The 16564-nt window shown below is 41.3% G+C and overlaps 1 protein-coding gene across 14 annotated transcripts in view; it reads left to right on the top strand.

The window, feature by feature from the left end:
* Positions 1-16564, top strand: part of phldb3 (pleckstrin homology-like domain, family B, member 3) — a 40788-nt gene that overhangs the window by 7390 nt on the left and 16834 nt on the right. For 5 of the 14 annotated variants that reach the window (XR_013299872.1, XM_077597801.1, XM_077597799.1 and 2 more), the window contains exons 1-3: positions 2705-2833; positions 3749-3803; positions 6678-6810. Coding sequence is in view for 5 of the 14 variants with exons in the window: in XM_077597801.1 (XP_077453927.1) it covers positions 6750-6810 (61 nt within the window). In the remaining 9 variants the exon portion in view is untranslated. Of the gene's footprint in view, positions 1-175; positions 224-2305; positions 2360-2455; positions 2834-3748; positions 3804-3872; positions 4385-6677; positions 6811-7915; positions 8316-10303; positions 10609-16564 lie in introns of those variants that run through there. The other 9 variants (XR_013299879.1, XR_013299876.1, XR_013299875.1 and 6 more) reach the window with 6 other exon arrangements.

Genomic DNA, 16564 nt, shown 5'->3' with positions numbered 1-16564 from the left:
AACAAAAAACAACAACTTTATTCCTGCAGTGTCTCTTTTCCGACTAAATCGATGCCGTTTAGCGTTCTCGATGCTAAAGTTGACAAAAATATGATGAAAATATGGAGTCGGTGGACACGTTTGAATCCCGTTGGGAAGCCGGAAGCTACTTTAATCCAAGTGTTGTTGTTTCCAGCACCGACCCAAGCGTTGTTTGATGACCTAGACGCAATGACCTTCCCAGGTAAACCCTGCGTTTCAACTTTTGACCATCAAATATGATTTTGTTCAACTCATTTGGCAAAGTGGGACAGTATCACGGCTTTTAACACACGGTACATCACAATCCAGCGGCTGAATGGTTAGCCGTTAGCGCGTCATTTTCCCCTCACAATACCCGCATTTTGAATGAAATGCAGGGCGGCCTGGCAGATGGGCGTTTAGAGCGTTGGCCTCACGGTTCTGAGGTCCTGGGTTCAAACCCAGGTCTGTTTGCATGTTCTCCTGGGCTAGCGTGGCTTCCCTCCGGGCACTACGGTTTCCTCCCACATGCCAAAAACCTGCATGCTAGGCTAGCTGGCTAACACTCTAAATTGGCCCTAGGTATGGGTGTGAGTGTGCATGATTTGGGGTGTTTGCTTGACGACTAGATTTATCTTCCTGTCCGGGCAGCTATTGTCACGAATGGAAATTATTGTTCATGTGTCTTATATCAAATTAGATCAGAATGAAGACATGCAAGTAAAAAAGGGGCGGAGTGAGCATTACGTTCTGTGATTTTTCCATGGAATTGAACCGAGTGGGTGCCAGTGAGGCCGATGGACCTGAAATTCAAGTTAACCAGAAAAGCCTTGATGCAATTGCTAATGTTTTAGGGCCAATGACGGCAATTAACGTCCAAAAACCTGCATGCTAGGCTAATTGGATGCTAAATTGTCTTAAGGTATGAGTCTGATTGGTTGTTTGTGTCTTTGTGCCCTGTGATTGGTTGGCCAATGATTCTGGATGTTCCCCACCTGGTGCCCGCAGATAGCTGGGATAGGCTCCAGCACCCCCTGTGACCCTTGTAAGGATAATGTAACACACCTACAGTTGTGGTCAAAAGTTTACATACACTTGTGAAGAACATAATGTCATGGCTCTCTTGAGTTTCCAGTTATTTCTACAACTCTGATTTGTCTCAGAGTGATTGGAACAGATACTTCTTTGTCATGTCACAAAAAACATTCATGAAGTTTGGTTCTTTTATGACTTTATTATGGATTAACAGAAAAAGTGATCAAATCTTTAGTTGATTTTAGGCCTGTTTTAAGAAGTCGCCGAAGAAGTTTCTGGGCAGTCCCGGACTGCCCCCCTGTGTAGTCTCAAGTCCCTGACTTAAGTAATTATCACGTCCCAGACGTGAGTCGTACTTCTCATAGGGAAACGGTGCCTTATGCTAGATTGATTTTACGAATTAATTTTAACCGCGCCTTACTGTCTCAGGTGCTTGTCCTGGTTAGATGAGATTTGTCACTGGACCTCAGGGTGACGGGGGACCAATCCCTAATGGCCCGTTTGCTAAATGGGGGATGGCTGACGTTATCTTGGCCTCTCGATTCCCCGCCGTCCCGATGCCACAGATCTTGAATCCCGGGTTTCGGCACCAAAATGTCCGATCCACTATGAACATTCACAAGGTGGAAACACAAGTAAAGCACGCCGACACAGATGAGTGAGATTTTGAAGCTTCTGCAGAAGGGGAGTACGGAGGTGGTGGGTCGGACGACTCTACTTCCACAGCCGATATTTTACTTAGGGCAAGATTTCATGACATACAAATTCTCTATGACAAGGGACATACAAATTACCTATTACAAAGATGCATCGGGACAGTGACACCGATGATGGTGGTGACACTGATGATGTTAAAGGCTACATATAAACATATAAACAAAGGACATACCCTATTACAAAGATGCATGGTTTTGAAACCGATGGTTGTGATGTGGATGGAAGGTCTCTATGACATGGCCATGACACGGATTGAAGGTGATGTCATCGATTGAAACATTATTTGATTACTTTCAAGATTATTTCACAGAAGTATCTGTTCCAATCACTCTATCAGATAAAAATCAGAGTTGTAGAAATAACTGGAAACTCAAGAGAGCCATGAAATGTTCTTCACAAGTGTATGTAAACTTTAGACCACAACTGTACATTTTAAGTCACTGTTACCACTCCGCGTAATTGTTTTTTTTTTATTGAAATAATTATGAATGAATTCAACCTAAAGTACACATTAAAAAAGGGGGCGCTCTGCTTGATTGTCTTTTTTTTCCAGATGCCGCATTTGCTCAAATCGGCAAAAGGTCATTGAATGCATCTCCTTGGCAAAGTGAGTTGTTTCCTCTCTATTTCATTTTATTTGGCTTTTTTGGGGGCAAGGGGGGCAAAACAACATCCTAGACTACTATTTTGCTTCTTTAAAAAGCACAAGGTGTGACCGTGTGGCGATCAACGATGGGTGCTGCCAGCCCCTCAGTCTACCGTTATCCATTCCAGCGACACGAGAGCCAAGGGAGGAGCTATGGGAGACAAAGGTTTTCCTTGGTGGAAAACCATATAGGTGAAATAGACATTTTTAGCAACAAAAAACAACAACTTTATTCCCGCAGTGTCGCTTTTCCGACTAAATCGATGCCGTTTAGCGTTCTCAATGCTAAAGTTGACAAAAATATGATATAAATATGGAGTCAGTGGACACGTTTGAATCCCGTTGGGAAGCCAGAAGCTACTTTAATCCAAGTGTTGTTGTTTCCAGCACCGACCCAAGCGTTGTTTGATGACCTAGACGCAATGACCTCCCCAGGTAAAACCTGCGTTTCAACTTTTGACCATCAAATATGATTTTGTTCAACTCATTTGGCAAAGTGGGACACAATCACGGCTATTAACACACCCTCCATCACAATCCGGCAGCTGAGTGGTTAGCCGTTAGCGTCATTTTCCCCTCACAATACCCGCATTTTGAATGAAATGCAGGGCGGCCCGGCAGATGGGCGTTTAGAGCGTTGGCATCACGGTTCGGAGGTCCTGGGTTCAAATCCAGGTCGGTTTGCATGTTCTCCCGGGCTAGCGTGGCTTTCCTCCGGGCACTACGGTTTCCTCACACATGTCAAAGACCTGCATGCTAGGCTAGCTGGCTAACACTCTAAATTGCCCCTAGGTATGGGTGTGATAATCGGTTCCAAAAATGAATGAATGTAACACCTACGTTTTAAGTCACTGTTACCACACCGCGTAATTGTTTTTTTAAAAATAAATAATTCTGAATGAATTCAACCTAAAGCACACATTAAAAAAGGGGGCGCTCTGCTTGATTGTCAGATTTTTGTAAAAAAAAAATGTTATGATGCTGAAATTGCTCAAATTGACCAAAAGTCATTGAATGCATGTCCCGAGCAAAGTGAGTTGTTTCCTCTCTATTTCGTTTTAATGGCTTTTTTGGGGGAAGGGGGGCAAAACAACAACCTAAACTACGATTTGGCTTTTTTAAAAAGCACACCGTGTGATTGTCATCAACCCCCCCCCCCGTCTGTATATTAAAACCCCGTGTCTTTGTATGTCTGGGTGGGAGTATTCTGCAGGTGACACTCGTAAACAATTACGCGGACAAGACACAAGGAAAACACACCCATCCACCAAACCAACCCCACCCAACAAAACGTGACAAACGTACAGTGCTTCCATTTCCAATTTTTTATTTATTTTTATTTTTTTGCAGATGACCAATTTCTTCTTATATACAAAAAAGGCTTCTAATGCAACTCTTGACAGACGTGAGTATTTTTCCTTTCTGTGACTTAGCAAAATAAGAATGGAAACTCTGATTCGGTTTCTTTTCAAAGCGTGTCGTGCGGCCGAGCGGCGACCAGTCCAGGGTGCCGTCGGCTACAATCGAGTCCAGCGATCCGGCGACCGACAGAGTAGTAAAATTATGCTGTGTGTTTACGTGCTTTTTTACCCTTTGTTTTCTGAGCTGCCAAACGTTTGCCTAACGATCCTTGCGAGTCTTTTTCATTTTAATTGCTTAATCATTAGACTTCTTTTTTTTGTCTGTCTTACAAACTAAATTGGTATAGTTTTATCATTTTTAAAGGGTATAGCGGGTAATATTGAGAACTTTGTATCATGTTAGGGCATTTACAAATTAGATTCTACTTATGAAAAATTCGAGTGTGAAATATGATTTGCATTCTTATATTTAATCTTGCACACTTGCACTAATCTGATGTATTTTAGTCACTAGAATAGAATTTTATTGACACCTATTGATTTAAACGTGCACTACACCTTCTTTTGTACTCCACCCCCTCTATGTGATGTGTTCTACCCCAATAAAAATGCTGTTGAAACCAGAGTTGGCGGGAGAGTAGACACATTCTCCAGCTTTAGCATTGTCCCCCCCCCCCCCCACCCTCTGCAGACGCGGTTAAAATCTCATTTTTTTCTGTTTGTGTGCTCTCTGTGTCCGATTTTATTTAAGTGTTGGCCAGTAGCCCCAACATCGAGTTTCAAAAAAATTTCAATCAACATGAATATACATGCACGAAAAAAACCATCCTGAATTGTCCTTTGCAGTCATCTCCGCAGTACCGAAATGGATATCCGAAGATTGCAATATCAGCAACAGCGAAACGGACTCGGACAGCGACGATTCCGGCAACTTTTGTTGGGATTAGCGATGACAACTTGATTAGCAAATTGAGGAAAATGACAAAAAGATTCATCAAGAAAGTCAAAAAGAATTTCTGTGGGAAAAAAAATAAAACGTACGCATGGAGTAAGGTGACAGGCCTGTAAAACAGCTTCAGGAGCAGGTTAAGAAAGAGTGAGATCAATTTAAAGGAAATAGGTTTATTACCAGACTGCAGGATGGGGAGAGAGTTCTAACAGTTGTGAACCGCTCAGGTCTGTTGTCCTTGCAACTCTCTGAATTAACAGTGGGTCAGTCTTCATATAGGAAACAGGGTGTAGTATAGTCTCCATGACAACGACCAAACTCTGGGCAAATTCTGATTAATCAGTTTCAAGTCTCCATGACAACGACCAAACCCTTGGCAAGTTTCTTATGACAACGATGTTTCTATACTTACAAAAACGGATACAATATGAACAAGCAATTGCCAAGCAACTTTGTCATCTTATTTTATAATCGTATCTTACAATTCCCTCCTGTTGTGAGTATAAAAACATCGGAACTTTGTTTGTTAGCAATGCAACTTTTGAACGAAATTCTTCATAAATTACTTCGAACTTCAGTTTATACCGACCAGAAGGGGGCAAAACTCTCACACAGTTGAGGGAATCTTTGCTCCCTTGACCTCCCGCTTGGTACGATCGCCTCATGGTCTGGTGTCTCAGAACAGGAAAGACATTAATCAATGTCCGACAGTAACGCAACACAGGGCCAGATTGGGGTGTGGATTGTTGCATGCGTATGCGAGTTGGCATTAGCTGGGTTTCAACATTCATGGTACGTTTGACTGTGGCATTAATGGTACGTTTGATCAAAGCTGAGAAGCAGGGTAAACAACAGGTTAGGATAACGAGCACAAGAGCATTAACAGTTACGAACGGTACTAGGGCTTTCAAAAGAGTCTTTGTCCATAAGTCTGAGAGGAACCAGTCAAGCCATCCTCGTTGTGGAACCGGATCTCTGGTCATAGCGTTCTGTATGTTCTTCATAGTTTGTAGGGCATCATGGACTGAGTAGGATGCGTTGGCAGGGATGAAGGTGCAGCATGAGTCTCCTACCATGGCACACACACCTCCCTGCTGGGTGGTTATTCGAGGCGTTGACATAGGCCTGGAATCTGTAGACAATGGTTTCCAGACGTAGGGTGTTCGTTGCTGTTCCTACCAAGGGGAACAGAGTGAGTCATCAGGAGTTTGGAGGAGACTGACCAGTGTTTGTGTTCGAGGGCGACATCCAAGCCCCACATTGGATCATGGTCGTGAGCTCCAACACTCGTTCATCAGCTTTGACAGTGGTGGCCAACTTGGTGAAGTTAGCGCTCAAAATCACACGGTGAGGTCTGTCCCAACTTGGAGATGACCAGCACTTTGTTTTTATCACCTTGACGAGTACCAGGTTGCCTGGGGACAGGACCTCTTGTGTGGGAGACAGAGAAGATGTCGGCAGATAATTTGCATTTATCACAGTTCTTTCTTAGAACATTTTGCATAACCACTGAGTGAGAGAATCTGTTTCTCCTTTCTCTTCAGCTTTCTTGGATGGGCATATCTCAACCCACTTGGTACAAGACAGTACTTGTATGTGCCACTTAGGTTCAGTTCAATGAAATCCATGTTCAGAACGTCGAAGGGATATGTCCCTGTTTTTTAAATTTTGTTTGAAATTATCCCAGAAAAAAATCTGCGATGTAGTGAAACTGTGATATTTGAGGGATTACTGTATTTTCTATTACTATGAGTTATTCATGCTTTATTTATGTATTACTTATTTATTATTATTTACTGATTTATTTATTAGTTGTTATTATTTATTCATTATTTGTCTGTTTGTTGTTTTGGCACTTTGTGGTGAGACTTTAAATCTCATTATTCTTGAATAACAAAGATAAAAGCACCATTCAATGTTGTCGTCTGCGATTGGTCAGAAATGTCAATTGAGCGTCAATCCCTTGCAGGTTTGATGGTGCGAGAAACACCGGGACACACGGACGGCTGCGTGACTGACGCTGGTCACGCCAGATCAGTCCATGGCGTTCACTGGCGACGCGTTGCTCATCCGAGGCTGCGGCAGGGCGGACTTCCAGCAAGGTTGGTGCTTATTTTCTTCTAGAAACTCAGTGTCAATATTTTTTCTTAAGATTTTCCCCTTCAAAGTAACACATTTGTACTCCCTATTAAAACCATAAATATGGAGGTGAAAATTGTGAACCATGGGGCGGCTTATACGAGAGAAATTGCAAAATTCAACCATTTTAAGGAAATTTGAAGGGTACGTGATAAGTTTATCCTTAGGTATTTCCAAATTCACAATAAAAGAGGCATCTGAAGTCACATCTTTGTTTAATTCTTGCAAGAAGAGAATACATCCATCCGCGTCTCCGGTCAGGATAATTCTAACAACACGAGGTCTCTCTCGCTAATTTATTCATAAGATTTTAACGCCATGCCTCACGGAAGTCTAAACATTTTTAGAGTCTCATAACAATTTATCACAGTTCTCAAAACAATTGTAGGTCTGTCGAATCTTCCCAAGAGCGCTTGTTGTGAAACCATCTTCCGAAGCCGAAACAGTCCACAGTTCCCAAGCGCGCTTGTTGTGAACCCTCTTCATGCCCAAGGCCATTCCCAGTCCTCTTGATGCGAACCACAGTCCTTACTTTTGCAAGAGATGCATTAAAATGCCCTTTGTATTAATATCAATAACTCTTCATTGCAAGCACATACAATATAATAATATTGATACACATCTATAATAATGATAAACCTAACAGTACGGCTTAAACGAGGGAAATTGTAAAATTCAACGATTTTAAGGCAATTTTAAGGGTACGGCTTATACGAGGGAAATTGTAAAATTCAACGATTTTAAGGGTGCGGCTTATACGCACAGGCGGCTTATATGCGAGAAAATACGGTAAATTTAGAGCCGAAATTCACTTCACAGTAAGATCCTGAAAAAAACTTTGTTTTTGTAATACTCAAATAGGACCACAAGAGGCCAGTATTGTACCTTTTGCCTCAATTTTCCAAACCGTGACCACATTGCGTCTTATCAGGTTGCCCCAAAACGCTTTACAATTCCATTCATAAGAAGATCTTCACCCTGCCCGATCATAATTTCAACCAACCACAACACAAAATTTTACACCGCTTTACATGTGACTTAAATATTTTCTTTTTTATTTCCTTGCAGATATTTCATTGCCTGCAAATTCGGTTTGCAGAGTTCAGCATATTTGAACAACTTGTCTTGTTAATTTAATATTCAAGTGTCTGTTGAATATATAGATAGTATATATTTTTTTGTACATTTGGTCAAATGGAAAACATGTTAGTAATCGTATCCACACATTTCTTGCACTTCAAAGAACATTCTTTACTATATAACAGAAGACGTGGCTCTCGAGCCGCATTCGGCTCCCGGCCAAAACCAATGCGGCTCTTTGCTTCTTATCATATTTTGGATATAATGTAGCTTTTTACCCACTTTCATGTTTCTCTTATTTTTACTCTCTCTTAAAACAGACTCAAATTTATCAAGTTCCAATAAAAACAAATAAAATATATCTATATATATTTGTTTAAATGGCAAATTGGATTCTTTTTATGGTCCTTCTGACTCTCGCAGTTTCAATTTTTTGCTCTTCTATTCTACCTTGCTCGTCACCCCTGATAAATAAATCATAATCATAATAACAGAAATTTTAGGATTCAAGGCTTTTTAAAATTGACTGCAAACGACAACAACTACGTCACTCGCGACTAAGGACCGTTCCTGTTGGATAGGTTTTCAAAAAAGACTAAGCTATGAGTAAAGTCTCTCAACAACTCCCCTTGCCCTGCCTGTAAGACAGGTTTTTAGCCTGAAAGACAGCCCCCAACTATGACACAAACAACCATTGTATCATACACCATTCCTCTTATTTACTTTGAATTCTTTCACGTCAAAAGTGAAGTGCCGGCATTTCATGTTCGCGCTGCACTGATACTTTGAGTAAAAACAATACAGTTATCCCTCAAATATCGCAGTAAACGTAGACCAGACATGGCGGCGACTTTTCACACGGTAACGCGCTCGTAACATAACATAAACAAATTTAAATGAACTTGGATTACGATGTAGACGCACTCAAAAATAAATTTTATCTAACCTTACACTAAATTTAATTCTAATTTTGTTTGAAATTTTAATACCTTTCTTCTCCCCGGTTGGCTCTATTGGCCCCGCCTCCACCCTGACTTTCAGATGCAACCTATCGAGGGTTGTTTGCTTTTGTATTCGCTTCAAAATATTCCCAAAATGAGGCACACAAATGTCCTCACAATAGGATAACGCACGACCACTTGCCAACGAGAAGTAGTATATACTCCTCTCGTATTAGCGAACAAGCTCCGCCATTCGCACTGACTAACGGAGAAAAAAACACTGAAAAAATGCACGTAGAGACATTACTAAGTTCATTTAGTCTTCTTGTGGCCATGTCTGGTCTACATTACCCGCGATATTCGAGGGATTACTGTACTGTGTTCTCAACAGTTGGTTTTATCGCCACGGCACCCCTTTCACATGAAGTAAGACAAACACATCATTGATTCCTGAACATCTGTTCCTTTCAACACCCAGACATTTTGACTGTACAGTACGTCCCCTTGCTGGCTTTTCTTCTATTCTAACCCACAACCTGAAGATGTGAAGTTGGCGCCGACCTTCCTATCACCCATCTGCTGGGCCTTCTTTCTTTTTTTAACACCCACTTAAACTGCCAATCAGGCTCTCTCGCGCCAACCCTCCTGTCACTGGAAACAATCTATTATAGCTATCAGCTCATTCATGCGCAGCTGTAAAAGAGGCCGGGTTGGGTGCGGGTAAACATGTCGCAGTCAAAATTGGGAAGCCTGCTATAGGCTGCTTTCAGGGTTTTATTATTGCTAAATAATACATGCTTGTGGGTTACAGTTCATTTCTAATACGTGGTGGTATTTTAATCTTTATTTGAGTCTGTAATCACTCCCCAATTGTGATTTATAGTGTTTGACATGAGGTCTACTACATTCTTAGTCTGTAAATATTATGTCAGTCACTATTTGAGACACTATTTGAAGCTGAGTGAACTGCTTATCCTCAAGGGGTGCTGGAGCCTATCCCAGCTAACTACGGGTACCAGGTGGGGGACACCCTGAATCGGTGGGCAGCCAAGCTAGCTAGCTAGCTAGCTCAGATTTTTTTTTTTTTAAACACACACACACATGATGTAATTTACGGTTGTGTGAAAACGTACTCCCTTCTATTGTGGATATATTCCAAACTTAAAACTCACCTAATGAAACTTAATTTAAAACGAGTGTTTTATTTTTTTGAATTCGGTTGTCTCTTCACAAATGCTCACAAAAATGCTTCACATCATTGTGGCAAAATACATTCTCAAAATGACACAGCTGCGTCAACTCCGAGATTAGAAAAGGAAATTTCACAATGGTATGAATATTTGAATGTGGCCGAAAAAGTTTGTGGCCGCCATGTTTACGACGAACCGCTCCGCCTCTTTCGGTCATTCGCCTTGACGGTGCCCGCCTCCACCGCCGCCTCCCCCGGCTTAGCGCTCCCTCCTCCCCCGGCCTCCGCCTCAGCTGCGGTTCATCCCCGGGGCCAGAAGCTCACCTGTTGACGGTGAAGCGAGCCAGCCAGCTACCCGTAACCGGCGAACCTGCTTTTCTTCTCCCCCGGAGACTTTAAAATAAACCACGGCTGAGATAAAAGTAACATTTGCCCGCTTCGGGGAAGAGAAATCCACGCGGAGTTAAGAAAGTGAAACAGCGTTCGGTGCTTGGAGCAACTTATTCCAGCTAAATAAAAGTTTCCTCAACGGGGCGAAAAATACAATTAAGGTAGGTTCATTTTAAAACGTTTCCTACACAAACTTGTCTTTTGGTAATGTGCGTTAATTAACTAGCTTAAAGCAGTGGTGGATTGTTGACATGCTAAAACGTGAGTTGGTATTACAAGATTTAATGTTGGAGAAGTAACTATATTTGTTATTTTTTTCTGTGCTGCAGTGAATGTTAATGGGAAAAAGTAAACAAACAAACAAACAAACATAAAATATAATTGACTAGTGTAGCCAATGCTTCATTAAAATAATTAAAACCAAACAAACAAAAAACACATGTGCCCGTTGTAGCCGGTGCTTTGCTAGCTCGTCAATTCCGTCGTCACGTTAAGTAAACAAACAAAGTTAATTTGAAAGTAAAGCTTATATTAAGTGTCCTTTTCTGTCTGGGTTACTTTGCCTACGGTTATTGTGTTAGACTGGACAAATCTATGTCTGATCCGTTCATCCTTTAATAACCCATGTCTGGTCATTAATGTTTTTTTATTGTGTGCTAGTGTTCCTCAAAGTCACTAAAATGGAGCCAAGAAAGTACTTCAGAAATTGAATATATATCTCTAATGTAATCTCATTTGTTCTAATTTGGAGAAATAAACTCTGTATGGGTTAACTCGTTCATTGCCATTGAGGAATACAGTCATACCTCTACTTACGAAAATAATTGGGTCCGTAACTTGATTTTTTCGTAAGTAGAGCAGTGCTTTATATGTAAATTCTGTCATTCGTCCCACGATACTGGAAAAACTACCAACTAAACTCTTTAAAAATGGTCAAGGTGTCCCACTTATGTATGAAAGACGTGAGAAACAGACAAAAATGATAGAAAATGATTTTACTGAATGAATTCAAATCATCACTCAATTATAAAGAGAATTTAACCTGACTTCATATTTGTCACTATAACAGTCTGCAACAACTTAATTCCATTCTAGGGTGTTATTATCCATTTAAACATACGTATTTATCCCAATTACATACATTTCACTTAAAGCAATAAAAATGCAAAATAATTTTCTTCATGTTGGACTCGTTCTGGTTGCTTCACCAATCGTCTATCGTTAAAATTCTGCTCTTAATATAGAAGCAAGATCATTTAAAAACCCTCAACCATTCTATTAAACGCCATTTTGTCGAGCGCCTCGGCGACCGCTCACTTCAAACATTGGTGATTTTCGCTTTATGTAGCTCACATTTGGTGTGCACACTCTGGTCCGCTTGAAGCCGCAATCTGTAATTGTGGGCCACGCAAAGTATATTTAACTTGTCATCCAGGTCCGCTCGTTGTCGATAGCCGAGAAGCTATTTCCAGACGTTAGCGGCGCTGGCGTTCTGTTATTTGGATTGCGAGATCCGCAATGTGGTCTGTTTGATGGCAACAATAAAACATTGAGGAAAAAAAATAGAAAAGTCAAAATGTAAACAGTGGACACAATTCGGAAATATACAAGTAAATATGTTCATTCATTCATTTTCTGAACCTCTTATCATCACAAGGTTTGCGGGGGGTGCTGGAGCCCATCCCAGCTGACTACGGCCACCAGGCGGGGACAAGAAGACAAACGTAACTTGTTGCTAGGGGCAATTTAGAGTGTTCAACCAGCTAGCTTAGTGTGTATGTTTTTGGGGGGATGTGGGAGGAAACCGGAGTACCTGGAGAAAAGCCACGTAAGCCCGGGGAGAATCTTCAAACTCCACACAGTGAGGTCCGGACCTGGGTTTGAACCCTCGATCTCAGAACTGTGAGGCCGACGTACTAACCACTCCCACACTGGGCAATTTAGACTGTCATTAAATTAGCCTAGCATGCATGTTTTTGGGATGTGGGAGGAAACCGGAGTACCCGGAGAAAACTCACGCAAGCCCAGGGAGAACATGCAAACTCCACAAAAGTGAGGTCCAACCTGGGATCGAACCCTCGATCGCAGAAGTGGGAGCCACGGACCTGTTGCCATAGTAACCGGAAAGCACAATACAGTATTACCTTCACATATGAATACAGCACTGTACATAATAATGTCTTAATTTATTGCAGATCATAACCACTAGATCGGGATTTGTTACCTTGTGAGCGTAGAAAAATTGTTTTTTGATACGAGTAATTTGACATACGAGCTCGGTCCCGGAACGCATGAAGCTCGTATCTCAAGGTATGTTACTGTAGTACCGTCAGCACTAGTACTAGATCTGATACTGTAAAATTCGTTGTAATGGGCGCCATTACTGATGCCGAGTATTGCGCCGTCTTCAATTTTTTTACTCTTAAGTCAAGACTGCGTAAGTCAAAGCACCTTTTTACTGTACTTGAATAACTTCCAGACATTTGTTTTGTTTTGTTTGCTCAGAAACGGCAAAGAAAGCCGAGCAGGATGTAAGTGGAGCACCCTGTGAATGCGCTAACACTCTGGCCTTTGTGACGGCGCCTTTAAAAACAACCAGCTTGAGCCTTTTAAGTAACCTCACACTGGCACGGCTGCGGGGGCGCTTGAGCAAGGCGCTCGCCAGCAAAACCCCGGCCGGGTTCCATTCCTCCCGGTAGCCAGCGTCCTCAAATCCGGCGAGACTTGTCGTGAATTTTCCACTTGTTGTTTTTTTTTTTACGGTGGCGTGTCATCCATCCCATGTTGTCGTTTTTCTGTGGGTGTAAGTGACCAGAGAGCGAGATCCCCGCAAAAGCCAGGCCTCTGTGGATTGTTCCACATTGTGCCTTTTCTTTTTTGACGCGCCGGCCCTCCTGCTTTGAATGCGTAGTGACAGGCTTTAATCAGCATTCACACCCACGCGCACGCCACCGTCGCTGCTCTTTTGTCCCGTTTTTTTTCCACTGGGCTCCTGGCTTTGTTTACCTTCTGCTTTCCGCTACAACGTGCCTGAAAAACAAAAAAGTAAGTCATTATCACTATTTGATCTTATCAGATTTTTCTATATCATTCATTCATTTTATCCTCACCGGGGGGGGGGGGTGCTGGAGCCTATCCCAGCTAACTTTTGGCACCAGGCAGCGAACACTCTGAATTGGTGGCCAGCCAATGGCAGGGCAAAGGACAAGTAATCATACCAAAGGGCAATTTAGCATACAATTAGCTTAGCATGCATGTTTTGGGGATGTGGGAGGAAACCGGAGAACCCAGAGAAAACCCACGCAAGCCCCGGGAAGAAGACGCAATCTCCACACAGTGAAACCGACCTGGGATCGAACCCAGGACCTTGCAGAACTGTGTGGAGTTTGCCTGTTCGCCCGGGCTTGCGTGGGTTTTCTCCAGGTACTCCGGTTTCCTCCCACATTCTAAAAAGACGCATGTTGGGCTAGCCTGTTGAACACTTTAAATTTCCCTGAGCTATGATTGGTCGTCCATCTCCTCATCCCCCGGCTTGCCTCATGACCTTTACCGGGATAGGCTCCAGCACCCCCTGCGAACCTTGGAAGGATAAGCAGTTCAAAAAAATGAATGAATGAATGAATGAGAAAAAGGTCAATGCTAATCTCTGATTTCTGTCATCCTCAAAAAACAATGAAAGTAATTCAAGAAAAAATATCTTGCTTTACTCAAAATATGAATTTAATTGGTTTAATCAAATCTGGATTTCTGATTGACAGACTCTACAAGGACTAAAATGAAAATTCAACAAATGGCGTATTGTCGCTAATCTTACGACAATATGCAGCTGTCACATTCCTGCGCACATGTTTGTGACTCTCCGTCACCCCTAATTGCCGATCTGCGGTTGCTAATCAGTGTCCACACACTCACACACTCTTCAACTATCAGTGTGAGATTTAAGTCCCGCCCCTATGACAGTAATCCCTCGATTATCGGGGGTAATGGAGACCAGGCATGGCCGCAATAAACGAAATACCGCAAAGTAGGGTCACCCCAATTTAAAAATGATTTAAAAAATAAATAAATAAATAAAATAATAAAATAATGAAATAAAAAAAATAAAATTAAATAATTTTATTTAAAAAAAATAAATTATGAAATAAATAAATAAATAAATAATATTTTTATTTATTTATTTTTTTATTCAGTGCTGAGTTTTAGTAGCAAGCGGAGGACAGGGGCGTGGCTTACGCTTGCGAGTTTCAGTGTTGATTTTCACATTTTTATGAACTTAACAAAAAAAAAATTTAAAAAAAAAATTCCCCCAGAAAAAATCTGCACTGTCGTGAAGCCGCAATATTGGAGGGATTACCGTATATCCATCCATTCATTCCTTCCTTATCGTCTTCGCAGGCTCCGCCTTCCCCTGGAATCAAGCTTCATTATTTTCACAGGAAATCTTTCCATTTTTCGCTCTTTCGGTCTGACTCATCCTGCCGTCTTTTTGCAGCGTCTGCGCATTTGACACCGATTGAGAACGGGCGGACTTTACTCCCAAAATTCCTCAGCTGACGAGTTGCTATCTGACTGAACTTTAGTAGGTCATCTGATGTTTGTTTGAGTGACTCAACAATTACTTGAATCAGCACTGAACTTTAAAAAATATATACTTTTAGTGAGTAATCATGTTTCCCTGACATTGACGTCAATTCTTTGGAAGCGCGAATGAACATTAGCTAGCATTGTGGCTCGGTTTACATGGACAAAAACAGTGTTCGGATTGAAATTAGGATTGGACGCACTTTTTAATATGCACACTCAAATTAGCATTTTCATATGTGCAGGTTGAACGAATGCAGTAATCCCTCAATTATCGCGAATTCACGACACTGCGATTTTTTACGCTATTAATTATTATTATTTTTTTAAATAATATACATATTTTTTTAAATAAAGATAAAGCTTTAATATTATTATTCTTATATTGAATTATATTGCATTGGATTGAATGCTTTTATTGTCATTTTAGAGTATAATGAGAATTAAAGTGCACAAATAACAACAAACAAACAGACAAATACATAATCAATACATAATAATAAATAAATAATAACATAAGTAGGGAAATTCACACATAACAACAAAAAACAAACAAACAGATAAATAATAATAATAAATAAGTAATAAATATCACTATTTTCTGTTATCAACTATCACTTGGTTTCATGAATAAAAACATCATTTAAAATGTTTATAAAAATATAAATACACAATAATTCAGTGTCTACATTTTGAGATGTTGTCTCCTTATCTCCCACTTTGTGCTGTTTGACCACGTCCAGAAATAAAACTCATACATTTCACAATAAAAGCGCCACTTTCATCTGCTGTAGTGGATGTGCAATTACACTTCATTCTGGTTAAAAAAAATACATGTCCCTTCGGGGGACACCCACTATTTGCTTTAAAGTATGTCAACATGGCGGTCGCAGTGGAAAGTGACTCCCGTGATTTTGTGGCTGGGTAATTTTGGAATGGCACAGCTGGGATTTCTGGCCAAACCGGTCGGTTTTTGCGGGTGAAGACAGCGAAGAGTCACTGCGATACTTTTAGGAGCTTCTTTTGAGGGTAGAATCCCCAAAGCATGCTGGGAAAAATCATGGACAATAGGAACCAAAAAGCACTTTCCCACCAGCTGTGCGAGTTTTATTTGGAAGGAACAAATATAGGTCGTAAAGATATGGGTTTTTTTTTCAATACTTTCATTTTTTTCTAGGAAGAGTGGTTAGCACGTCGGCCTCGCAGTCCCGGGGTCAAGGGTTCGATCCCAGGTGGGTTCTTACTGTGTGACGTACAGACATTTTTAGTGACAGTTATCCTCACAAGGCTTTCATATTGCCTGTTTATTCATATTTATTCATTTTCCCCACCGCTTATCCTCACAAGGGTCGCGGAGGGTGCTGGAGCCTATCCCAGCTAACTCCAGGCACCAGGTGGAGGAAACCCTGAATTGATGGCCAGGGCATTAGGAGACAAACAACCAATCCCTCGTCCATTTGGCCAATTTAAAGTGTTAGCCAGCTAGCCTAGCATGCATGTTTCTGGGATGTGGGAGAAAACCGTAACACCTGGAGA

The sequence above is a fragment of the Stigmatopora argus genome, chromosome 4 (genome assembly GCF_051989625.1).
Source record: "Stigmatopora argus isolate UIUO_Sarg chromosome 4, RoL_Sarg_1.0, whole genome shotgun sequence".
NCBI classification, from domain to species: Eukaryota; Metazoa; Chordata; class Actinopteri; order Syngnathiformes; family Syngnathidae; genus Stigmatopora; species Stigmatopora argus.
The sequence above is the reverse complement of the archived record's forward strand: the minus strand, read 5'-3'. Positions and strand labels throughout refer to the sequence as shown.